We start from the raw sequence: 25,911 nt of genomic DNA on the forward strand, positions 1-25,911 counted from the left end.
TTGCTCTGCATAATGCCTCAAGGTTCTAGGCCTCCCCGCAGGGGAGGCAGGTGACGTCACTGGGGAGAGTGGGATCGTGGGATGCCCGTCCGGCTGCTCCTTATCTTCTAGGCCTTGAAAGTCATGCCCGCAGATCGGTCCTGGCCATTAGTACCCCGGCCCCACATGACTCCTTTGTAGCATTTTATACAACTTGCAGTCATGTTACTTACCTGTCAGTTTACTTCCCGGTCTGTCTTTCCCCCTCCTTGACCGTTCGCTCCCTGAGGACAGAACTTAGGACTGTTTCACTTATGGCTGTGTCCCTGGTGTCCAGCCCAGTGTCTGGTCCCCTACGGGCACTCACCATGTATCTGCTGAACGAGAGCAGATGAACACATAACTGGGGGTGGGAGGGGTGTGTGAGTAAGAGGGGCTGGGCTCACCCCTCTGCCTCTACTGGCTGTATGACTTCAGGCAAGTTGCTGGCCCTCTCTGGGCCTCTTCCAAGCTTTGACCTAAGTATAAACATCTAATTCCATTTAAAGGATTGGCTTCACCCTTCCTGAATTTTTAAGACCGAGTTAAGGAAAGGCAATAGAAGTCTTTACTAAATTGCACGTTAAATCAACTGCTGGTTATTTTTTCTGATAGCACTGCAATGGTCTTCCCAAGAGTCACTGATGTGCAATGAACCCAATCGTATTTCTTATTCAATAAACTCTTTTATTGTAAGTTTACGGATTTTTCCATTACAATAATGAAAATAGCACTAGTGATTCGTTAACATTTAGGCCCAAATCAAAAGGCAGCGCCTCCTCAAATTATAAGGTAAATGCCACATAGTTGAACGTATAGTACATGTTGGGCAAAAGGCATTTAAAATATAGAAAACAGGGTCAAGGTTTGTGTCTGCAAACACTTTTAAGGTTTAGTTCATCAAGACGATACTGCGTGTGAAAGCACATGATTTTGAAAGCATATAATCTGTGATAAAACACAACTGCAGAGAAAAGGCAAAACCAAGCAAAACAAATTAAAAAAAAAAATCCTCCCCACATGAACGGAAGTGACCCAAATACATGGCGACAATAGGCAGACCTCCAGTCATTGGGCCCTGGGATGGCAAGTGAGTGGGTTTCATAGAAATTCTCCATAGGAAGGAAAGTCTGGGCCTGGTGCGACATTTGCTGCGTCTCCAAGTCCTGTCTCCTCACAGAGGAAAGGAAGTTGCTGGTCCGACACCTGTGCCCTGGGTCTGCCCAGAATGGGGCCTACGTTCCCAATCCCTTTGAGAACAGTCCCAAGTCCTGAAAAGGCAAGGCGACCCTCCGGGCCCCGGGAGCGGCAGGGAGGTGGGGGTCAGAGTTGGCCCCCGCCCCTGCCGGGGCTGTCCGAGTGGTTCACGGGGAGGGGGTGGGCCTCCGTGTTGAACACCCAGTCTTCCAGGGAGAGCACATCGTCTTCAGAGAACAGAAGATAGAGATACCTGCGCCCCAGGGGCCGGGAGGGAAGCAAAACACAGCCCGTCAGCGCTTTGGGGAACAGGCCCCCCCCCCCGCTGGGAACAAATCTCAGAGGCCACTGCGACCACGGGCCTGTGGCTAAGGGTGCAGGGAGGTCTGAGATCCCAAATCCACTAGGAGGGCTGGTCCCAGGGAAGGAGCTGTGGATGCCAAGGAGGGCACTGAGACTTGAGGCGGTCCCACCTGGTTGAATGCTGGCTCGCCCCTGCCCTCACTCTGTTTAACTCATACCCATCCGGCTTCACCCAGGTTCTTCCCCACTTGTATGAGGACCCTATGTGAGAAGCCTGCTAAGACCGCTTAAGGTCTAGAGTCTTCTTTCGTTTCACGGTGGCCTGAGTACTGCACCAGTCCAATTAGACCATTCTAATCCATTTCAGAGAGTTGAGCACAAGGGGGATGCTTTGGGGAACATCGAGGACTTCCACCCCAAGAAAGCGAGGGGCTGGGACAGCAGCAAAACTGCACAGGGAAGGTTCGCAGCAGTGACCCCCATCACTGTCGTTCTCCCCATTTTACAGAAGAGGACGTAGTTTCAGAGAACTAAGTAACCCAAGGAGACTAAAGGAGTTAACTTACCACAAGGCTAACACTTAGGGGGTGGAGTCCAGCCCGGGCCTGGCCAGAGGCACACCCTGGGGGTGTGACCCGGAGAGCCCAGCGCCCCCCTTCCCCGCCCCTCCGGCCCCTCTTGGGCCCCTCTGTGATGGCAGAACCTGTTGGTGAAGGGAGGGACTGCTGACCCCATCCCTCGCCCACCCCTGCCCTTCAACCCTAGGAAAGCCCAGTTTCCTCTGGCAAGAACACCGGCCGAACCCCAACTCACTTTAGTGTCTCCGCTAGAAAGAAGGTCTGCTGTTTGTTGTCGTGGTTGGGAATGCTACTGTACACGTCTTGGATCCCGGAGAAACCGGCTTCTGTTCGACAGTATTTCTCCAGGGCCTGAGGAGAAGGGAGGCAGCTTTGGAGGGCGGGGGGAGGGGAGAGGAGAGGCCCCTGCCCAGTTCTCGTGCCTGCCCAGTTCATGGATGGGCAGGCCCCTGACCACTTGGCTAGGGGCTGCTGGCATTTGCGGAAGCAGAAGGCCGAATGGTTTGTTCAGGGCTCAGCTGACCTGCTGCCAGGCTGGTGGGGACACACACCCTGGGCCCACCACTGAGCACTTTGTCCCAACAGACTGCTTGCTCGAGCTTTGCTCTGGGTCTGAACTCGGGGGATGTTCTCTTGGCCCTCCGGGGGATAGGCTGGTCCAACAGACTCACCCACAGAGGAAGGCAGTGGAGGGCCGGGATGTGGGGACGGGACTCGGCACACCCCAGGGAACTCCCTGTGCAGATGTGGTCCCTGTTCCACCGGTGGGTGGGCCATGGGCTGACTTTTTTTTTTTTTTTTTTAATAAATGCAATTTTTACCCACAGAGGGGTCTGTGGGCTGGGCTCAGGAGCACAAAACACTTGACTTTTACTGGTCAAGAACCAGGGCCTTCAGGGAAACAGGGGGTTTCTGACCAATGAACCATGTCAGTGAACCTGAGTGTGCCCTTGTGCCCTGCCCAAGTCTAAGCTCTGGGTGTGGCTCTCCCTAGGATAGCCTGTGCCTCAGAGCCGTGGCCCTAGGAGAAGTTGGGAAGAGGGGGGCACAGAGAAGGCTTAGCATCCATCAAGAGACATCCTTCTGGACTCCCCATACCTGCCTTTGGCTCTACCCCAGAGAAGGGCATGAGGTTTCCTGCCAGGTAGTTGGGGACAAGAGGGCGGGTGGAGGAGACATGGGCGGTGGGGAGCAGAGCCCAGAGAAAGGTAGGGGCTGCCCAGGGCTGGGCTGGCTCTGGGCAGAGCAGGGAGGTGATCTGCTGGCTTGGTAGCCGATTCCTGCTTGACAGGAGAAATCTAAAGCCATCTGCTCAGGCTTCAAGGTCAGAGAGCAGTGACCCCATGCGCTCTGGGCCCCTCTGGCTGCTGCCCTGCCTTTGGCCCTCTTAAGTTTGCTGGTCCTAGAGTCCAGGCCCCAAAGACTGTGGGCGCTCATTTCTCGGCCTGCTTCTGCCCAGCTGGGGACACTTAGCTGTGCAACCTCACCTTGACCCTTTGCATTCAGAACCTCGGCCGGATGTCAGCCTGGTCTGACCCTCTTCTCAAAGCCTGTGCTAGGGTGTTTTGGACCCTGGTTGAATTCTCAGGGCACCTGTCACCCAGTCCCCCCTCCCCCCAACCAGCCCACTCACCGTCACCACTTCCCAGCCCCACTCCCTGTAGATGGGGTCGTGGGTCTGTCGCCACAGGTACATGTAACTCTCCACCACCTCAGGCCGCAGGATATAGTAGCTCTCGCTCAGCTGTGTGGCCACTGCCTCTCTGCCGGAGTTAAACCAGAAGGCCTCGGGCCCCAGTTTGGTATCTGTGGGGATGACCAACCAGAGGGTCTAGGTCAGACCTCCCACCTCCTACTTTTCAGGACCTGGCTGCCCCAGGAGAGAGCTCAGTGGCCTGGAAGCACTGGCAGGGGGAGGGCTGGCGATGGACTGATACCGGCTGGGCCCTGCCTATACCGCCAGCCAGAGCTGAGCCTGGCAAACGCACAGCTTCCCTCTTGGCCTAGGTTGGCCACAGCAAGACCCTTGAGGCCTCGAACATTTTGCAGTTTTAGAATCTGAGAGTCCAAATGAACTATCTAGCAGTCGGGGGAGACAAAGGTTTGGGCGATGTTCCCCAGCTGTGTATTTTGAGATGTTAGCTCTGCAAGATGTGAACCGGAGCTCAGCCAAGAAAGGATTTCAGGTTTAAATACATTTAAGGAACAGTGGGTCAGATAAAGTGAAAGAGTCTCCCATCTGCAGGACTTATCAGATCCTTTAACATGCTGATATGCAGTGATGTTTCTCCACACACCCCTTTCTTAGGGCACCTCTATTTCACACCTCCCAGAAGCTTCCAGAGCCGACAGGCTGGGATAATGTCGAGGTGGAGACGGGGGGGGGGGGGGGGGGGGGGGGAGGGGGGGGAGGGGGGGTACTGCCCAGAGGCACATACTCAGGCAGAGGCAGCTAGATAAAGAGGGCCTGATGAGTTCTGAGTTTCATTTTGTTATCATTGTTTGGCTTGTTTGTTTTTGGACAATTTGGTGCTGTCCCTGTTTTCTGGAGGACCATAATTATAACCACAACTACACTCACCACCTATGATTTCAAGGGCTGTGCTGGGTGCTTTCCATACATTATTTCAATCCTTAAAACATGGTTTTCTTTGCTAAGGTAGATGTTATTGTCCCTCTCCCAGGCACATGGAAACTGAGGGTCAGAGAGGCTAAGTAATTTGTCCAAGGTAACACAGCGAGCTGTGACTGAGCTGGGATGTGACCCTCGATCTGTCTGATGCCCTTTCCCTGGACTGTGCTCTCTCTCTTTTCCTCCTGGGTCTGAGACTCTAGGCCTCCTTCCTTTAACACCTGTACATCACATCTGGGTCAGTGGAGTGCCCAGCTCTGGTCCTCAGGTGTCCCCTTCCTTCTTCCCATTGGGTCAGGACCCTGAGAGGCCCTGGGTTGTTTTTCCTCAAGAGACGACTGGAGCTTTGCAGGACATCCTACTCCCATGGAAGGCTTCACGGAAACGGGACTCCCCAGACCCTGGCCCCTTCGATTGCTCAAATGCCACAGCTGCTCTTGACCATCAGCAAACAGTCATTCTGCCAAGCGGCTAATGGGGTGAGGGCAGGAGCGACCGCCGTGGTCGTCCATGGACAAGCGGGCTGGCTGGAACAGCATGCTCTATTAAGTGCGTGTCTTTTATGGTCTGGGCTGATTGTCCCAGACAAACAGCGAGCTTTTTATTATTCCTGAGATTTCCCGTTTGTTTATGGTCCTGGCTCTCTGAATGAAATTGCAGACCTGTTGTAAGGACCCACTGCAAATCACTGGCTTCATGAAAACAGCTCCCGGAGATCTGGACTCAACTGGAGGGGTCAAGGACACATGTCAGGCTAATAAACTCCTCCGTGCTGTGGCTGAAGGCAGCTGGCAATGTGCTCTCTATGGGACCCTCTATCTCACCCTGGGAGACCTGTGTTATTGTTTCCATTGAGCAGGTAGGAAAATAGAGGCCACCCAGCTGGTGAGTGGCAGAGCAGCACTTGAGCCACGAATATTCATGGCAAATCTTAGGTCCTCTCCTCCAACCAAGCCTGGGATTAAGTTCAGAGCAGTGGGCACCTCTCAGGGCCCTGGAGGAGGGATTTTTCTGAGGGGCACTAGAGAGGCAGCACATAAGAAGGAGCTGGGCATCAGAAGACCTGGGTTCTAGCCCCGGCTTAGCTACTCACACGCAGGGTGACTTTGGTGAAGTCACTTCCCCACTTTGGGCTGACTCAGTTTCCCCATGTGTAAAACAGGGAGTTGGGTTCATGTTCTCTAAAGTGACTTCTGATTCTAGCATTTGACAATTCTGCGTGGAGTGTTAGGGGGGGATGGTCAAGGAGCTCTCAAGCTTTCTGGTGATCTGGGAACAAAGAGGGTGATAAACAGGGTGGTGCCAGGGGCGGTAAGATCCCCTAAATGGAGGGGTGGTGGGGAGGAAAAAGAGAGGTACATTCAGGGGTAAGGGTTCAGGGAGAAGGAATTCTCTAGGCTCAGGGAGCCTGGAGGACTTTCCGCTCTGTGCCCCTGGGCCAAGTCTTCTCTGGGCCTCAGCATATCTGTGTTGTGAGGTTTGGCCATGATGTGGAACAATCCTTGGCCAGGTGCTCAATACATCACCCCTATTTTCCTTTGAACTTCGGGTACAATCTCAGTGCACAGACAGCACGTCCCTCGTACAAATTCTATGTAACTTCCAAGGGGAAACTGTGTTCCCTTCAGTCACTGTCGCTCCGCTGGCTTGTCTAGTTCTTCCTCGTGTCTAGCCTCAGTCTCTCCTGCTGCCCTTCCCCTCGCACGGTTACCTGAGCGGGCGTACGATTCGTGGCACGTCTTGGTGATCTGGGCTGCGAGCTCTCGGTAGCGGGCCCTCTTTTCTTCCTTGGCATCCTCAGCGCCGAGGGCGATCATGCCCCCCGAGAAACAGGCCAGGTGCCCCATCTTGTGGTCCAGAATCCCCCCTCGCCACTCGGCAATGTAGGTCAGCCCCCCAGGAGAGACATTCAGCAGGTGGGTCTCTATTGCCTGGGAGCAAGGTGGGAGTTGGGCAGGGGGAAGGGGCATGGGGGGCGGGACAGAGAAGGGAGGGGGAGAGGATGGAAAATGAACATTTTGCAGACAGCAGTGAACGCAGCTCTGCTGGGCCCTCCATCCCAGGCAAAGGAGGCCCTTGACCTTGGCTGGTGGTGGTCCCTGATGGGGCCAGGGGCACCTTCTGCCACTCGCCTGGCTGAAGCCTGGTGCCTGCGGGGGGCTTGCACACGAGGCAGCTCCCTAGGGTGAGTCTCTCATTTAGACGTAAAAAAAAAAAAATTACTTTTAGGTGATCTCTGCATCCAACTTGGGGCTTGAACTCATGACCCCGAGATCAAGAGTTGCATGTTCTACCGACTGAGCCAGCCAGGTGCCCCTCTCATGTAGACTTTTAAATCTTCTGTGCACAAAGATCTTTTAAAAAATCTTTAAAAATTCTTGGGGCGCCTGGGTGGCTCAGTCGGCTAGGCGTCCAACTTCGGCTCAGGTCATGGTCTCCCAGTTCGTGAGTTCGAGCCCCGCGTCCAGCTCTGGGCTGATGGCTCGGAGCCTGGAGCCTGCTTCAAATTCTATGTCTCCCTCTCTCTCTGCTCCTCCCCTGCTCATGCTCGGTCTCTCTCTCCTTCAAAAATAAATAAAAAAATTAAAAAAAAAATTCTTATCCATCCTCCACTGTATTCTCTGTTAGGGAGTCTTAACCTAAAGCCCAGCTGGCCTGTAGGTGGGCTCCAGGGGGTCCAGAAGGCCCGTCAAATTGTGTGTGACACTTTTGTGTATGTGCATTTTCATGGGAAGAGGGTCTAGATATTTTATCTGAGTCTTAAAAAGGACCCACAGAAAGTTAAGAGCTTCTCTCTACAAGCCCTTATCACGCACCTTCTCATTTAATGCCCACGATGAGCCAGGCACATGGCTGCAGTGCCCTCTACAGACAAAGGGGTTGAGTGGCTTGTCCCAGGTCCCAGCCACGCTGGGACTGACCTCCCTCAGCTCCAAGCTGTGTGACACTGGGTAGGTTCTATGTGCTCTCCGACTGCCTCGATCTCCGAGTGTATGAAATGGGGAGATGACCATAAACCACCTCATAGGGTTGTGAGGACCGGGTGACATGTGTGTGCAGCCCTCAGCATGCTTCCTGGCGCAGTGAGAGTCCTCAGTGCCCGTGGGCTGTTCCAGCTCCTCTCCAGCCCGCCCCCCCCCCCCCCCCCCCCCAGCCTCTTTTCATTCCCACCCTCTCCTCCCATCCAGTATTCGAGTGTATTCCGTGAGCGCCTCCTTGGGGCCAGCAGCGGTTCGGGCAGGGTATATAGCCCCTGAAGACACGCAGCCTGGGCCCTGCCTGGGGGCGGGGCTCACCTGCTAGTCAGAGACTTCCCCACAAAATCAAATACACGCATGAATTAGGATTTGTGGTCGGCATTTTACAAGAAACATGCTCCATCCCAACTGCGCCACTCCGGCTTGTCTCCGGGCATCCTCCACGATGCGCTTCCCTGGAGACGGCACCCTGGCCCAAACCCCGGCTGCCCCGGTCCGCTCTTCCCCTGTCGCCTTTCTACGTGGTGCCGTCCCCACTTTGTGCATCCGTATCTGTGTGTGTGTGTGTGTGTGTGTGTGTGTGTGTGTGTGTGTGTGTGTGTCTGTGGCACGTCTGTCTCTCTCCCGGGACTCTGAGTGAGGGCTGAGTGAGAGCAGAAGCCCCAACCTCCGGCCAGGGGCTGACATACAGAAGGCACTCCAACACCTTCGCTCTTGGATCGGTTTGTTTCTTTTCCTGCTCCTGCAAGGTCCCGGCTGGGGGGCTGGCTGCAGGACCCTCACTGAATAGCAGATGGGGAGGCTCTGATGACGTGACGTGCCCAGGGCACCTGTGCCACGTGGGGAGGAGCACTGAGGGGGGCGCCTGGGGAGCCGCTCACTACTGGGTTGGGTCTGCTCTGGGCTGGGCCCTGGCTCCTGGGTAGAGCCGGGTCCACGCGGGTGTGGAGGGGTGGCAGGCTAACCCAGGCTGTAGAAATCTGGTTCAGTTACCCACTGTCGACACTTGGGGGAGAACACAGACATCTGGGGGCGATCCCATGAAGCCTCAACCGCAGTGCAAAAACTGCCCCTTCCAGACTGACTCCCGTGGGTTATTTCCATTCTGGGTTAATGCCAGGCTAACTAATTGTGGTAAAGACGAAATGACAGACCAGTCTCTCTGTGAGGACACTACTGAGACAAGCAGATAGGTGCAGAGATTAAAAATCAAGGCTTTCTAAAACCCTAAGCCAAATACAAGACAACACAGGCTGCCAACTGACTGGTTAGGCTTCAATCATAGCAGGAGACAGAGCAGAGCCGAGCGGGATACAGAGGCCTGGGTTGGAATCCCAGCTCTGCAATTTGAGAATTGGGTGATTCTGGGCAAATTTATTTCACTTTTCTGAAGACTCCTTCTCATTTGTAAACTGGGAAGAATTCCTGGGATGGCTGTGAGGTTATGCAAAGCCTCTGCTTCCTTTGGCCCTCCTGGAGGGGACCCCATCTGTACATTCCCGAGAGGGACTTCAGGCAAGCCAGGCTCCTTTGTGGTTGGCAGGAGCACTCTATCTGGAGTCAGTGTTTGCACCCTGGCTTTGACACTGGCTGCTGTGTGACCTCGGGCCTCTCTGAGCCTCAGTTTCTCGTCTGTAAAATGGGGTTAAATAAGACAAGGCAGTCAATGCACCTGCCTGGAGGAGGCCACAGTGACAGATACTCTCCCTGTCCTTCTTTTCGCTCCTCCTCTCCTCCTGGGACCCTCCAGGGGTGTGCCCAGTCTGCGTGTCTGAATCGTCCACACCCGCCTGTGCCGGACATTGTTCTAACTTATACACCGGAAACCCACCCCCCCTACCCCGCCCCGCCCCGCCCCCTGCCCCAGGCAGCTTTCAAGGCTGTTTCCTGGGCCTCAGCCCAGAGGTTCTGATGTACCTTGCCAGGGTGCAGCCTGAGCAGTGGGATTTTAGAGCTCCCCTGGTGATTTTTAACGTGTGGACAAGGTTGAGAACTACCAGAATATTCTTCAAAGCCCCAAACTTGCCAGAGGCCCAGTCTTTACCCAGGGTCAGAGATACTCCAGGCTCTTCACTAGGGATATCAAATTCAGGGAGCAAAGCCAAGTTCTCTCCTGTTCAATCAAGTGCTTTCCATAAAGCTCCCGTTTGCTTAAATAATTCATGACCATTTCTTCCCTTGAAGCCTCAACTACAGTGTGCCCTGAGGGCAGGGAACCAGGCTGTTCACTAACTTCATGTTTACCCTGCAAGGAATGACAGAAATGTAGAAAGGCCTTTCCAGGCAGCATCTCCTGTGCAGGCTGAACACAGATCCTCAGATAGGAGACACTGGCTGTGGTCTAAGCTCAGCTGGAGCTGAATCTGGGGCTGAGACTCAGACTGAGATGGGACTGCAGTCCCAGTAGCTGCTTCATGACCAAGGTCTTGGTGCTGGGGAGCTGGGCGGGGAAAACTCATCACCAAGCCCACAGTTTAAAAGGTCCATGGCTGTGGAGGCCTGTTTCAATGCACTTCCTTTACGCACTACTGTTTCTGGTCAGACTCATGCAATCAGAGGGTAGTTAGAGATCACTCATCCATCTGTCCAACTGTTCATACCCATTCATCCACTATATCCACCCACCTATCCATCCTTCCACCCACACATCTACCCATCCCTCCCTCCATCCATCCACCCATCCTTCCACCCACCCACTGATCCACCCATTCACTCGTCCGTCCATCCATCCATCCATCCATCCATCCATCCATCCATCCATCCCTTCAGCAATCATATGTTCATTTGTTCACAGAACAGTTATTGTGTGCTTGCTATGTACCGGGCACTGTTTTAGGAGTGAGGCAGACACAGTGAATGACTAGACAAGATCTTGGCTCCTTGATAGCTCACATTCTATTTGGGGAAGACTATGAATGAGTAAACAAATATGGGCACATGATAATTTTCAGTGCCCATGAAAGCAAAGAAGAGAGTAAGTCTGGGGTTTGTGACAGAGGTGGCAAAAGGCCAATTCCTAGTGGTATTTGAGTTGACCAATAAACGGGCCACAGCCACTTGAATGATATTCCACATAGAGACAACAGCAAATACAGAAGCCCCAAGGTGAGATTGAGTCTGGTGTGTCTGCAGGAGGCTGGGGACCACACCTGACAGCAAAGGGGAAGGAGTTCAAGGTGACTGGTAGGTCTAAATCAGGTGGGCAAAGGTGAGGAGTCTAGTTTATTCCAAATGTGAAGGAGCCAGTTCTCCTGGCTGCTGTGTGGAGAGCCGACTTAGAAGGGCAGAAGAGCAAGAAATCTAGTCGAGGAGACATAAGACCTCAGACCAACACGGCAGCAGAGTAAATCCGACTTGCTCGACTCACTGTATGAGGAAACCGAGGCCTGGAGTCTACCCAGGGCCTTTTCCTTACTTGGGCTCAGAAGCACCTATTGATGGGCCAACGGGAGTCTATAACCTCCTTTCCAATAGCGCAGGCTAACCAACTCCCTCTTCCATCCTGAGGTGTCCCCCTCCTGGCAGTCACCACCCCAGCCTACCATCTCTTGTTCAGTTCACACCCTACAGCCAGACCAGCGGTGGTGAGGGGCCATGGGGGAAACACTGGGGCTGGCTGAGAAGATCTGGCTTTAGCTCCGGCTCGGCCAGCGCTGTGCCGTGTGCCTTTGAGCAGTGCCTTCCCCTCTCTGGGCCTTGATTTCCATCCACACAGAGAGAAGGAGCAGAACTGGATGCTCCACTGAGGGAGCCCCCTCCCCATTTGGACACGCTAATTACATCATCTCTGCTCCACCAGGAAGAGAGCTGAGGCTCTTGCTTTGGCAGCCTCTTTTGGGGGCTCCCAGGCCACCATCTGACTATGCTGTGGGCTCTGACACATTGACTGAAGCCCACACACCACGGTTTCTGAAGCAGACTGACTGCCACTTCCTGTGAGGCCTTGGACAAATGACTTTCCCTCCTGGAGCCTGGGTTTTGCATCTGTAACGCGAGGATGCTAACGTGGCCCTAATTTCAAGGTGTTCGAGAAGAGTCACAAACTGGGTGTGCAAAGCAACAGGGAGGAGACTGGCTTGTTCTTCTGGCTAGCACGCCACGGTGGGGGTGGTGGCGGTGAGCGGGCCCCCTGCACTTAGAGGCCTGTGCCAGACCCGGTGGTGAAGGACCAACCACCGGTGAAGAATCCGGCACTTGTCTTACCTCCAAGGCTTCATAGTACATATCTTTAGCCTCCACATCTGTCTTGGCCGACATCAACCAGGATTTGATCAAATATTCATAAAAACTGTCCCCGAGTCCTCCAACCGAGACGTGGTCTGTGAGGGGAAAGAGGACAGGAACATTATTTTTAAAGTATTAAAAAAATTTTTTTTTGATGTTTATTATTTTTGAGAGAGAGAGAGAGAGAGACAGAGCATGAGCAGGGGAGGGGCAGAGAGAGAGGGAGACACAGAACTGAAGCAGGCTCCAGGCTCTGAGCCGTCGGCACAGAGCCCGACGCGGGGCTCAAACTCACGGACCGTGAGATTATGACCTGAGCCGGACGCTCAGGTCAGGACCGGACGCTCAACCGACTGAGCCACCCAGGCGCCCGAGGGAACATTATTTTTAACTGCTGAGGCCACCAGGCAGGTCTCACCGAGGGACTCATTGGGTGGCGAGTCTCACGCGCTGGCCTCTGTGGTCCCCCCCAGTGCTGGGTGCCGATGGGGAGCAAGTGTTTGATCAGCAGCCTCTGAGCCCTGAGGGAACAGGGGCAGAAAGGAAGGCACAGACTGTGACTCGAGGAACCGGGGCCACCTTGAACACGATCATGCGGCATGCAAGTGCACAGGCTCACCCGGGTATATAAATCATGTCGCTTTAGCAGACCAAGGATGGCAGGGCCTCTGGTTATTAACTGTAAATGAGTTGCATTTCTTTAAAAAGATAATCTGGTGGCAGGGAGTTCAGAGATTTTTATTACCCGGTGACAAACATGGTAATTAATGCCGGGCAGGTTCATAAAAGGCCATGGAAAGGAGGAACGGGAGCCTTAATTTAGTCACGGTACAGAACCACTTGGAAAAACCAAGCTTAAATGGAGCAGGTTAGGATAAATGGAGTTTCCAAAGAGCAGGGGGAGGGAAGAATTGGGTTTTGAAGAGCCCCTCTTTGCCCTGGGTGGCATCAGCCTGGAGTTGGCCACAGAGCAGGACCGTGAGGCTGTGGCTGAATGAGGAGGTGACTCCGCTCAGGGCTGTCCCGGGAGAAACACGGGTCAACCGTGAGCGCTTAACCCGAGCGGCAAGACACGGAAATCACTTTGCTCCCATGCTTTAAAAATTAACAACAGGGAAACAGAAAGGCATTTAATAGAGAAACAAAGAGGAAACTTCAGTTCCCTGTTAAGATTCATTTAAGCAGAAAAAGGGAGGAAGGAAAATAGGGGGGACAGATTCAGGCAGGAAAGGGGCGATGGGGAAGTTATTTCCAGCTCCTCTGGACAAAGCAGGGATAGGAAGACAGAAGGGAGGGGAAGTGGGGGGGGCGGGGAGAGAAAAGGAAACAGAAAATCTGTCAAAAGCTACCATTTCTCCAGGGTCTACTGGGGGCCAGGAACTTTACTGTATTGTCTGTAACAACCTCCCAAGAAGCCTGTAGGTAAGCGTTGTCAACCCCTTTCCCAGATGGGAAAACTGTGAGTGGGCCTACATAGTGACTCCAAGGCCACCAAGGTGCCAGAGCCCTCACTTTCTGCAGCCTGACAGTCAACCAGAGGATGAAAATAAAGGTGCCTAGAGTCAGAAAGGACAGCGTGGAGAGAGAGGGACCAAAAGTCAGAGGGTAAAGACAGGTGGGGACCAGGCAAGTGGGCTGAGAGGCGAACCCACAGCAAACCAGCCCTTCTGGCTCCTTCAGGCCCCATAAACAAATCATGGCCCAGCAGGGGCTCAGCAAAAACTGGACCAGATCAGAGAAATCCTGTGCCTTGGGGAGCCTCGGGAGGGGTGAGTGTGGGCTGAACCTTGCTCTGTGAAGGGGGACTCAGCAGCACACCCCCCATCCCCCACTGCTACATGGAGGACGCGGCTCAGGACGCAGCACAAAGGGAGGCGTGGGGCATGCCAGGCCCGGCATGTCCATGGCGTGTCCGTGGCTGGAGCAGGTCCGTGCCGAGCAGGGGGCTGAGGAAGGCCGGAAGTTAAATCGGGTCAGCCTCCACTCAGGGCCCTCCCACAGCTCACAGCCCACAGAAGAGGCACACGGGCACACAGCCGAGGGCACTGTCACCGCCAGGCTCACCTGGGCCTGCTTCCTGTCACCGTTTTCTCCACCACCCCAGACACTCCTAGCCCCTTGCCTCCCCATGCTCGCTCTCACCTGTGGTGACCCCTCTGCCAGGAACACCCTTCCCCCCTACCCCTTGCCCGGCTAACACTTCCTCCCTGCTACACCCCAGCTCGGGCATCCCCTCCTCAGAAAGGCTTTTCTGTGTCCTCATAAACCTGCTCACAGTCCTTCCCTGCAGGGTGACCATGAGAAGTGAGATAATGCACACGCAAATCCGGCCCTCATGTGGCAAGCACTCAGTGGTAGCAGGTCCTCCTCTTACTGGGGGTGTCCTTGCCGCTGGCTGCCCCCAAAGCTGTGGTGTAAGTATCTGCTTATGGGTCCACCTCCCCCACCAGGCTGTGGGCTCTTTATGGGGAGGAACGGCATATGATTCTCATTTTATGCCCAGCGCCTGTATGGCACCCAGTGGATGTCCAGGAAGTCCTGAACGAAAGAAAATAAGGTAGGCTTGAGCTGTGTTGGGAAGGGCTTCGAACGCCAAGCCAAAGAGTTTGGACTTCATCATGCGATTGCAGCGTGTGTATGACGCGGTCGAGGGCGTCTTCTGGCAGGTACGTGCAGGAGACGGGAGCCAGGCCCCCAGGAGTGCCATGGGAGTTTGGGGCAGGACACCCGCTTGGGGATACGCGCAGAGCTTCTCAGGGGCCTCTACCAACGTGAACAATTGTCCTTTGGCACACAGAAAGCCCAGGGGTGGGAATCAGAAGGCAAAGATCTGCCATTAGCTCAGGGCAAGCCATCTTCCCCGCTGGGCCTCAATCTTTTGATCAATAAAATACAGAATAGGAGCATGAGTTGGTGTGCGTGAGCCTGAACAGAGATGGGCTTTGCTGCTTCCTGATCGTGTCATCACACTTGGCAGCGGGAGGCCGCCACCCTACACTGGCTCTCAGGAAAGTACCGTGAACCTGGGGGAGGCTGCCAAACTGGGGCCAGTGGGCAGCTCACACTACGTACCCACTGGGGAGAATCTAGGTTTGCCACACCTTCTCATCGAGGAAGGTGTGGGATTCAGGCAGTGGACCAGACAAGCCACTCCGGGGGCCAAGCTGAAGGGCGGGCAGCTCTCTGAGCTCTGAGTGGCTCGGTCTCATCTGTGCTTGGTACCAGCAGAAGGCTGGTGAACTTGTCTTGGCTGTGAAGTCCCAGTGGCAGGAGGGTCTTGGCCTCCCCTGTTACCCTGCAGCTCAGTTTCCAGCGGGAGCAGAGGGGGCCTGGGACCCGGACGCAGACCTAACTCCTTCTCTCCAAGCTGCAATTGCTGTGGTTGCAAACACGCTTTGAATCCAGAGGATTCAAGGAAGGAAAAGAATGCGAACACACTTAGCTTATGCAAGTTGGGAATGTTCTCATCTGTTGGGAAAATACACAATTACCAAAAAGTCTCAGCAAAAACCACAGAAAACCTGAGATGAGTCCAGGTGCCAAGCCCATGGGAGGAGGAAGGCAGGCCCCCGGGTGAGCAGGGCTTGATAGCCTTCCCTCTGTTCTCTAGCAGGCCTCAGATTCATACTTTATTCTATTAATTTTTTTCATGTTTATTTATTTTTGAGAGACGGAGCATGAGCAGGGGAGGGGCAGAGAGAGAGGGAGACAGAATCTGAAGCAGGCTCCAGGCTCTGAGCTGTCGGCACAGAGCCTGACGCGGGGCTCGAACTCATGAACTGCAAGATCATGACCTGAGCCAAAGTCGGACGCTTAACCGACTGAGCCACCCAGGCGCCCCTGATTCATATTTTATTAATATGAAACCATTTTCCGTATGTGACCGACTTTGCTCAGTCTTGTGACCCCTGGCGCAGCCTGAAAAGAAAGTTATGTTTCTCAGCGGGGTGGGTGGGGGGCTCCCTGTAATTTGCCAAGGTAGCTGTTGGGACTGGGAAGCCACGCCCCTCTCCCTCTCTTTATGTCTTTTGCTAGAGCGGCTAAGGCCAGCAGGGGGGCAGTTTATCTCTTTACCCAGTCGGGCCTTGCAATTAAAAGCAGTAACAGTTATTGAACTGTCTCTTCCCGTGGCCATAATCTGTAATTCAAACCTTCATTTTCTGCCTGCACTTTTGGATTTGGCAGTGTGTTTTGGTTAAAAATACTTTGCATTTCTGTAAGTGGTTTTTGCAGGAGGCCACTTGGGAGTGAGGTCATCATCAGGGAAAATTCCTGGGTCAAATTTTCTGGGCCTTCTGGACCTGTAATCACAGAGACTCAGGGGTGGAAGAACGATGCCTCTGCAGCTTTTCCGTGGTGTCCCCGCCGGCTGGCCAGCCCTCCGGGCCCTGACTGTATACTTTTACTGATGGGTATTCATCATCTTTTAGAACAGCACATATCATCTTTGGAAGATGAACTGAAATCTGTTTCCTGCCCCTTCTGACCGTTACTCCCACACCCCTCCATGGTGCACAAAGAACATAACTCTAGGTCTCCTCCCATGTGTAGGAGAGGAAACCAAGGCTCAGAGAGATAAAGTGAATTTCCCACAGCCGTGCAGTAATTAGACTCATATCTACTTTGCCCCTGAGCCCTTGCTGATGTCATAACAACTGGAGCTGGAGGCAGGGAAAGGGAAACGGGTCTTTGAGCAGAAATGGTGGAGGTGAGGGTCGGGGTGCTCTGGGAAGCCCCTAGAAGCAGGGCCCAAGGAACCTGCCGCCACCGATTCGTGCTATGACCTCATAATCAAGGCCTCTTGACAAGGGAACAATCCCAGGGTCCTGGGAGACTTTTCAACACTCTCCAGCCTGCACATCCCCCCCCCCCCCCCCCGCCAACCCCATTCCGTTTCAGTGGGTGGAGCTGGGGGTTGAAAATGAGGCTCCGTGGGCGACCCACACGTGTCTGGTTGAGGAATAAGCCTCTGAGTAGAGAACAGCAGGAAATCCCAGGACCAATTCTTGTAGGTGTAAGATACAGAGGTGAATTCATGATCTTTGTACTGCTATATAGTTAGTCCACTTAAGAATTAAAAAAAAAAAAAAAAAAGATTAGAGTTGGAGGTGGGGCACCAGATCAAAGGGGCTGGGAGAGAATGTATGGTCTTTCTTGGGGCCACTTCTGGAGTAGATGGGTCTACGTGGAACACTCCCACAAGTTTGGGGGATGACGGGGGAGGCTTCAGCAGCATCCTGAGAGACGGAAGGCTGGAGACAGTGAGCTTGTGGGGGACGCACAGGGCAGGCCTCACTAGATGGCGGCCATCACACCCCTCACAAGAGCAATGACAACAGTGAAGCCTCCCCACAGTGCCTGGCAGGACAGGTCGTGTCTGGGAGCACAGAGCAAAAGCCTCACTGGCATTCGGCTCTGATGAATGTGTCCCTCATCACTCGGCCCAGGTGCCTTGCACCGGATGCTGGCGGCAATCAGTTGAAGGCGGTGTGTGCATCGGGGGGGGGGGGGGGGGGGGGAGGGCGGGGGGCGGGTAGTGGCATCTCTGTACTCACGTTGCATCCAGTTTCCGCTCACTGGGCTGAGGAAGTTGGGGTAGAGGCCGAAGGGCTTGTCAATCTTCCTGAGGACCTTCCGGATGTTCCTGACCTGCCAAGATACAAACGCCAGACGCCCCTTCAACTTTCTGGAAGGAGCCAGTGACTTTCAGCCGATGAGGATGGAGACAGCTTGTTTGGATCCACAGAGGAAACCACTCCGAGGAGGAGGAGGGAGAGCTTCGTAATCAACAGCAGGCCGCGGCCCGGAGGTGGCAAGACGGGGCACGGCAGGAGACGGCCACTGTGGGGCCTGGCCGCTGACTCTGCACGGACCACTCTGCCTGGGGCCCTGCTAGGCCCCCACGCCCCCCTCACTTCGCCCCTTCCTCACTGTGCACCACTCCGGGGGATGGGCCTTTTCTGAAGGGGGGGTGGTTCCTATAAGTGATAGCAGCTCATGTGTAACTGCTAGTAGGTAAAATTTCGTGGGTCAGAAATGGTCAGACACTGGCTCTTTCATATGGTTCAGCCTAGGAATATGTTATTTTCTCTGACACCACAGGAACCATTCCAGAGGAAGGGCCTGGGCCCCTCAACACCCCCCTGCCCTAAGAGGCATCTCAGGGTTTTCACGACAACACTGCAACAGCTGGTAACATTTCTCAGTCCTTCTGAGCCAGGCCCATTATAAACACATTACCTCCAACCCTGAGAATAACCTTTGTGGTATTATCTCTGTTTAACAGATGACAAACCTGGGCCTCAGAGTTTCGGCGACTTGCCCGTGGCCACTCAGCTCATCAAGTGGCAGAGCCGGGACACGAGTCACGTCTTGGCTGACCACACAGAGTCGCCCCTGTGTCCAACACGGATCAGGGCAGGGACCGTGCAGCGTGTGTAGCAGAAGCTGCCCCAGCTGGAGCGAGAAGAGGCGCGATTTGCCACCTTCGGGGCTACAAAGGGCGAGAAGCAGGAAGGCTTCATCCATCCCTTGGGGTCTGCTCTCTGGCAGCACAGGAAATCCTTCCAGCACAGAATCCAGCAGAACAGAAAGGCCCTCAGGGACGGTACTATATCATGCTCACAGATTTATCTACAAGACGAGGAGCGGGGAGAGCAGCAGCCTTTTAGCTGTCAGACCTTTCTTTCCAGGGGACAGCACTTTGTTCTACCACATGAGATTTCATATCCATTTATGTTAGCGGAGTCCGTTATGGGGGACAGGGATGTGCTTGTACCTGAGTTATTCTCGACTGTCCTGGGGGTGAGCAGTGAAGCAGGCTAAGTTAGCTCCCCTGGAGGGTGCGGGTGCTTCTAGAATTTGGGCCAATTTGTTGACTGCCAATAATCGCCTCTGTGGGAGGCATGATTGGGGGATGAAAATAGCCAGAGAATGTAAATGTAGAGAGAGACAGAGAGACAAGCAGATGGACTTGAGGGGGGAAAGCCTGAAGCCTGCTATACTAATCTGGTCTTGAAAGAACGTGGGCTTCAGAGTCAGGAAGTCCTGGGCTTGAATCCTGGCTTTCTCACTTACCAGCCGGATGACCCAGGACAAGTGACTTAACGTCTCAGTCTCAGTTTCCTCCTCTATAAAAAGGGGACAACAAGGGGACTCACCTCAGGGTTTGGAGGGGTGATTAGGGATACTATAAGGCACCCAGCACATAGTAGGTGCTCAGGCAGTGGTAGCTAGTGTGTCCAGACTAGCCAGGGACTAGAGTGAGCTCCCTGTCCCTCTCCATCGTAAGCCAGTCACAACCTTCCCGGAGGAATTTGGCTCCATGGCAAAGGAAACACGGAGGCTGGGGGAGACAGGGCTTGGAGGTAGGGAAAAAAGGATAGGAAAATAAGACTGATCAGGAAGTGGGATTCAACTTACTCCATGAACTTTCAAGGTGGGGTCCCAGGGTGGCAGAGTCCTCCCAATACAAGGGAAAAGCTTCTGAAGTGCAGGTCTGACATGACAGGCCATTTAAGGGGGGCGGGTAGTGAGCCCCAACACAGAGGAAGTGATCAAGGGGCTGAAAAGCTCTTGAGCTCCCCAAGAATGCTCAGAGGGATTCCCACACTGAATAAGCGCTTCTCCTACACCTGGCATCAAAAGACACATGGGTGCTTATGGAAAATGCAGATTCCCGGGCCTGGGGGGAATCCCAGAGATGTGTTTCCTCACAGGAGTGCAGGGTGATGCTCTGAGGCTGGATGGTGGACTCGAGACTGGGAGCCACCGGGCGGGGGCGTGAATCTTTGCTCTCCCCGTGCTCCTAGAACTCCAAGAGGCTAATATTCAGAGCAGGGAAGGCTTTGGGGGAGGGGGCCTCCAAAGGGTTCTCCTTGGAGGCGGGGCCTCATCTCCCTGGGCGGGACTCAGGAAGGGACAATTGCCTTGGGGCCCGACCGCCATCTGAGCGTGGTATGTATACACTTCCCCTCCTCCGGTTTGGGGTCAGACCCGGCGAGACACCTGCAGGTGGTGGGACTGCCACGGGCTGTAAGGTGGAGGAACTGCATCTTCCGGAGGGCTTCGCGGAGGGGCAGGAGCGGACAGCTGTCAGACTGGATGATAGCCTGGATGCTATAGCTCTCAGCACCCCCGTGGCCTCAGCCAGCCTGGCACCAGCGAGGGAGAACAGACGTGTGCCTCAGCTGCGGAGTGAGACCGCTTTGCCAGCCTGCTGACAGCACGAGCTAGGCGGGCATCTGGAAGGGAAAGGCAGGCAGATCTCACACGAAAAAGTTAACTGTCTCTGGAAAGGGGACTTTCGCAGCCGGTGGCCAATTCCTGCCAAGGCAAGCTGGTGCCTGGATTTCCGTTGCCGAACTTTCTCTGGGTCCGACGGCACCAGTGAAAACCTTCCGGCAGCCTCACCTCTTCCCTGCCCTGGCAGGGCCCTGATTACTCCCTGTGCTCACCTTCCGTGCCACCTGGCTTTGGGCACACGCACGGCTTCCACGAGCAGCCACGGGCCGTCTCAGCGGTGGCTGGACGCCTTCCAGGTCCCCACCGGCCACCCTGCTCATCGCTGACCCACTTTCCTGTGGCGCTCCCGGTATGGAGAACAGGGAGGAGCTGGGAGAAGACTTGCCTTTTCTGCGAACACCTGGTTGCCAGAGAGCTCGGTGAGGTGTAAGAACTCCAAGTGCAAGGACCCGAACTCCGCCAGGATGCTGCTGCTCCCTGCCATGGCCCAGCCCCAGCTCCTGTTGGAGCTGCTGTGAAAAGACAGAAGCACCTGTCACCCCACTGTCTGTGAGGCTGGCTCCCATGCTGGGAGTGACAGGGATTGCTTAGTGGGGGATCCATCGATCACCCACTAGCGTCAGGCCATCTGCTCTCGGATGCTCCTCCCCGGGGGTCAGTATTGCCATTGGCCCCATTTTGTGGATGAGGACACTGAGGCCAGCGAACTGACTTGCTGCAGGTGATTTGAAGCCAGACCCGTCTGCCTGCACGACTCTTTGTTTCCATCGTCAAGCAGCCCCTGTGAGGCCTCTGGGCCCAAAGACGGCAGCAGAGCTGTCTCGGTGGCCAAGACCTGGCCCCCAAGTCATGCCCAATTTACAGGTGAGATCGATCACAAAGACCCCACAGAACACGTTCTGTCCTCTGAAGGCAAGCCAACCGCTTCATAGTCAGTGGTGCTGCCTGTGGAGAGTACATGGCTGTGGCTGGGTCACAATGGGGGCAGATGAAAAGCAGGAGCCCCTCCTGGCCCTTTCCCCCTCTCTCCCCACACTGTCAGTGCTGCCCAAGGGCACCCAATGGCTCCTGCCTGGAATTCTGTGGAACCCATGTCCATCAGGCAGGTGTCTCTGGCGTGCCCACAGGCCTCGAGCTGCTGGATCCCGAGGTTAGGAACAAAAGAAACAGGGGCTCTCGGAGCAAAGGTTTCCTCAGCTGTTGATCAGGCATGTCTCACGAACATCTTAGAGAGATCCTAGCCTGGCCCTGTGACCTCGCTGGAGAAGGCTGTCGACTAACCGTTTCCAGGACCTGGGTGCTCCTAAGGAGGAACCATGCAGAGTCTCAGGTAACCCTCCCATCTGCCCCTTTCACAGATGAGGACAACAAGGCCTGGGATGGTGATGTCACCCATTCTCGATCACAGTTAGGTGGAGCACCCGGGGCCCAAGGCTGGCCTGACGACAGAGCTTGTCCTAACCATCGTGTGGGCTGCCTCTCTTTAAATTATATGATAATAAATAAGGCTGCTGCCTTTCCAGGTGCTTTCACTTAAATCTCCCTGGCACCTGTAGCCAGGGGGCCAGGGTCAAGTTTGTTAGCTGAGCGGCTTTGGGCAAATCATCCCCTCCTTATGCACCTTAGTTCCTGCATCATCAAGCTGGGCAAGAGTAATTGGTCCCCGTCTCTGTTCCTAGGTCTTTTGTGGGGTGAAGAGGGAGGAGAAAAGTGCAGGGTGGGAGTGGCCTTGGGCAAGCTGCTGCTTCTCCCTGTGCCTCAGTTTCCTCATAATATATCATGATGATCTTTCCTGTGGGACAGAGCAGCGTGGAGTGAGTGCCCCCTATTTGTAGGGGCTACAAGGTACAGGCTGAGGGGGGCTGGCTCTGCCCTGGCCTCCGGAAGCCCCTCTGCTTCCTTGCTGGGATAGCTGTGCCTCCCCAAGAACTGGGCTGTCTCTCTGTCTCCCCAGGACAGGACCTAGGGAGGCAGGTGTGGGAGAAGATGGGTTTAGGAGATCATGGTATGCCATCTGAGGGACACTCCTTTTCCTGGGGTGGGCTGGGGCTTTTCTGAGGGAGCCCCTCTCCTCTCTAAACTCCATTATCCAGCCTGGATATCGCTTCTGAAGTCAAATTCATCAGTCTCAACTCCCAGAAACAAATGGAGGACTCCAGTGGCCTCCATAAAAAGATGACCACTGGTCCCTTTTTCCTGTCTCCACCTCCTTGGTATTTCCCTGATTTGGAGGCAGGAGGCAGATCGGGAGGGATGGGTTGCATAGAGAGGGGAGACTCACTCTCGGATAATAAATAAAACAGCTTCTGTTTATTGAGCCACTAAAGATACCGGGCCCTGGGTCAGGTTGTTTGCATCTTGACTTCATTTAAACCCCACAAGGTAAAATACCATTATTCCCAATATGCAAAGAGGAAACTGAGGCTCAGAGAGGGAAGTAAGTTACTGGAAGGTTGGAGCCGGGAGGTGGTGGAGGCGGGATTCAGACTGGGCTCTGCACATCCCCTAACGGTCTCCCACCCAGATGACCCCACATCGACCCAGAGGGAAGAGGAAAGTGTCCCTTTTCTGTCCCTTTTCCTTCAGGCTAAGTGAGACTTCTCTTTCCAGCTTTCTTAGTGGGAGCCGTGGGTACCCACAGAGGGATTCTTGAATAATGGATGTTTCCTGCCCTCGCAGAGAAATTCAAGGTCAAAAAAGCCTCCAGTCACCCCCCCTGTCTTTTGTTCTCATTTGCCTTCACATGAGCCTCTCCTTCCTCTCCCCTCCCTCCCAACAATTACCCTCCCGAGTGGGCTTCCTGCAGCGGAACCAGCCTGGCAGACAGGCACACAAGTGCCGGGCAGAGGCGGGCAGTGGGCGGTCGCCTTCCCTCTCCCCTGCCTGCCTTCAATGCCGGATCCCTCAGCACCCAGCCAGGCGACTTCGGGCTGGTCGGTTGATCTCTCTAGACCTCAGTTTCCTCATCTGTTAAATGACAGTACCCACACCTCAGAGAGTTATTGTGAGTTATAAATTAGGCATGTAATTGGCGTCATTTTTAACATTATGCAATTATGCACATATAAATTATGTGTTTGTAGTTTATTAAAATTATTGCTCGTTTGAGCGATTGAGTTCCTGATGGGTGCCAGGCAGTTCTAGCACCTTATCTTATCTTCACAGCCAACCTCAGAGGTAGATCCTGCGATTCTTATTTCAGACTCAGAGAGGGGGAGACACTTCTCCAAGGTCACAGAGTAAGTGACAGAAACGGTAGCGTTGAATCCGAACCCAAATCCAAATCCTAGCTACCGTGTGCCCCAGCTGCATGTATTCTGGGCAGCATCCAGAGACCAGAAGGCATGTGGATCAGCCCTGCGAGGCCACGGGCTCACGGAAGGTCTGCCCTCTGCCCCGTCCCGGTCTCTGAAGCGTGCAGGTGCGTGTGCAGCCCGTGTTCTCCCCCCTGGGGGAAGGGTTGCTCATCGATGCCCCTCCCCAGCATGGCAGAAACTCCCGCGTGTCTGTGCGTGTCTGTGTGCGCGCTCATGGGTCTGGTATAACTGTTCACGTTGGAGCCAGACAGACCCGGATTCCAAGTTCACTCTACTGCTGTGTGACCTTGGGTAAGTGACCTCACCTCTCTCAGCCTCGGTTTGCTCCACTGGTGAAATGGGGTCCGTGAGGTTGAAAAGAGAGAATGCATATCACGTGTTCACACTGCGTGTAGCACACAGTGACATGCTCACTAAACACTAGCACTTATTAAGGTGTGTATGTGTGTGTGTGGCAGGGGTGTGCGAATGGAAGTGTTTGTGTGTGAGTGTAGGGAAGCTAGAGAGGGTGACAGGCGAGGTTGTGTATCTCCGCCTGTATGATTTGGGGGGGCGGCAGTCGAGTGTGGCAGAGAGATTAGTCCCTGGACTGGCCACTGCCACTCAGAGGGTTCAGTGGTGCCCACAGGTCACAGGTCACAGCTGTCCCTGCCTCTGCCTCCCAGGCAGGAGGAGCAGTCACGCTCACTTCGGGCAGGGCCTAGTTATGCACCCCTCCTGCTGGGACCCCGTCTGGCCCTTCCTCATAGAGCTGCCCACAGCGAGCCCTGCCCGGGGCAGGGACAGCAGCGTGTGCCCCAGCTCCCACCAGCTGGCCCTCTCCAAAGCGCAAACTCAGCGCCACGCGGGCCGGGGCCGTAGTCATCCCTGACATTCCCCCGGGGTGGAACAGGGATGCATTTTTAGCAACAGACTCTCTTACCCAGAAAATGAAAGGGAGGAGTTGCCAGGAAATATGCATATACATACATATGTATACAGCACTGACAGCATGCAAATAGCCTAAAACTAAATGCATTTTCTTAATCAGAAATGTCAGGATCTGTGTCGCGCATCCGGTCCCGGCTCTGAGGGACAGGGGTAAGGCAGACAGCCCTGCAGTGCTGTGGTTGCAGGGCTTGGGGGCGCGCAGTGCCACGCACAGAGGAGGGAAGGACGGCGAAGCTAAGGTCCTATCCCAGACTCAGGCAGTGAGGCCGGGGAGCTAGCCCTGGGAGAGAGAGCCGCAAAGATACTGTGTTTGTGTCTCCTCCCTGACGGCTGGCTGCGTTTCTCCAGGATCGGTGTTTGTGGGAAAGGGATCTGAGCAGAGCTCCAAGGGCCCGGCTCTGAGACATCAGCCCCGGCACTGAGGACGGGATTCGGTTGGCCCTGAGGGCCCCTCTGTGGCCTCTGCTGGGATGTATGTGATGTCACACCCCAGGAATGTTTTCCGATCAGACAGTAAGTGAAGTGGCAAAGCAGTGTATGTGTCCCCTCTCTTTTGTGAGGCCCCAGGCAGGCGGACCAGAAGAGTGGGACCTCCCCGGGACAGAGAGGAAGCCGACATTCGACCAGAGCCCAGAGCCCCTGCCTCCGGTGAGGCGCCCTCCTTCCCTCCCGGGCAGCTGGCTGGAGCCACTGCTGGATTGAGAGTCCTGAGGTAAGACGTCACTTCAGGGGGCACCTGGGTGGCTCAGTCAGTTAACTGCCCAGCTCTTGGTTTTGGCTCAGGTCATGATCTCAGGGTTCATGAGTTCGAGCCCCACATCAGGCTCTGTGCTGATGGTGCAGAGCCTGCTTGGGAGTCTCTCTCTTTCCCTCTCTCTCTGTCCCTCCCCTGCTCTCTCTCTCTCTCTCAAAATAAATAAACCTAAAAAAAAAATCTTTCAGTTAAAAAAAAAGACATCACTTCAGGAGAGGGAACAGGAAGTCTGGTGAGGTGGACTCGGGGTTCTCGGAGAACCTCGTGAACGGCCCCAGGGAGCTCCTGGGTGCCTCCTACAACATCTCCCAGGGGTCTGCTCCTGCAGCGCGGGGGGGGGGGGGGGGGCAGCATGGGTCCTGTCTGAGGGAGGGCCAGGCAGCTGTTCAGAGCAGAGCTTTCAGTCTGTAACAAAATGGGTTGGAATCTAAGCCCCAGTTACCTATTAGCTGTTAAGACTTTGGGCAAGTTACTTTTCCTCTCTGAGACTCTGTGTGAATAATGGGGTCATATAAATATCTGCCCTCAAGATAAATATCTGCCTCAAGATCCTGCCTTCAAGAAGCTCCCAGGCCAGCAGGGAACAGGAAGAGGCATGCGACGAGGCCATAAGGAAGCAAACGAAGTGGCTGGAGGCCAGGAGAGGCTGAAACGCTCCTGGCTTAATGGCACAGGTGGCATGTGAGCCAGGCTTTGCTGGCCAGGGAAGCTGGGAGAGGAGGGCAACCGGTGGAGG

General features: G+C 54.6%; 1 protein-coding gene across 3 annotated transcripts in view; it reads right to left on the minus strand.

The window, feature by feature from the left end:
- Positions 1–684: 684 nt before the first annotated feature.
- MAN1C1 (mannosidase alpha class 1C member 1) overlaps positions 685–25,911 on the minus strand; it is a 141,724-nt gene continuing 116,497 nt past the window's right edge. For 2 of the 3 annotated variants that reach the window (XM_058718571.1, XM_058718574.1), the window contains exons 6-12: positions 20,560–20,686; positions 17,486–17,579; positions 11,910–12,025; positions 6,440–6,659; positions 3,730–3,902; positions 2,332–2,447; positions 685–1,468 (exon numbers count right to left, since the gene is read on the minus strand). In XM_058718571.1, coding sequence (XP_058574554.1) covers positions 1,342–1,468; positions 2,332–2,447; positions 3,730–3,902; positions 6,440–6,659; positions 11,910–12,025; positions 17,486–17,579; positions 20,560–20,686 — 973 coding nt within the window. In that variant the 3' untranslated portion in view covers positions 685–1,341. The remainder of the gene's footprint in view (positions 1,469–2,331; positions 2,448–3,729; positions 3,903–6,439; positions 6,660–11,909; positions 12,026–17,485; positions 17,580–20,559; positions 20,687–25,911) is intronic. The other variant, XM_058718572.1, reaches the window with a different exon arrangement.

Source organism: Neofelis nebulosa, chromosome 2, assembly GCF_028018385.1.
Source record: "Neofelis nebulosa isolate mNeoNeb1 chromosome 2, mNeoNeb1.pri, whole genome shotgun sequence".
NCBI lineage: Eukaryota > Metazoa > Chordata > Mammalia > Carnivora > Felidae > Neofelis > Neofelis nebulosa.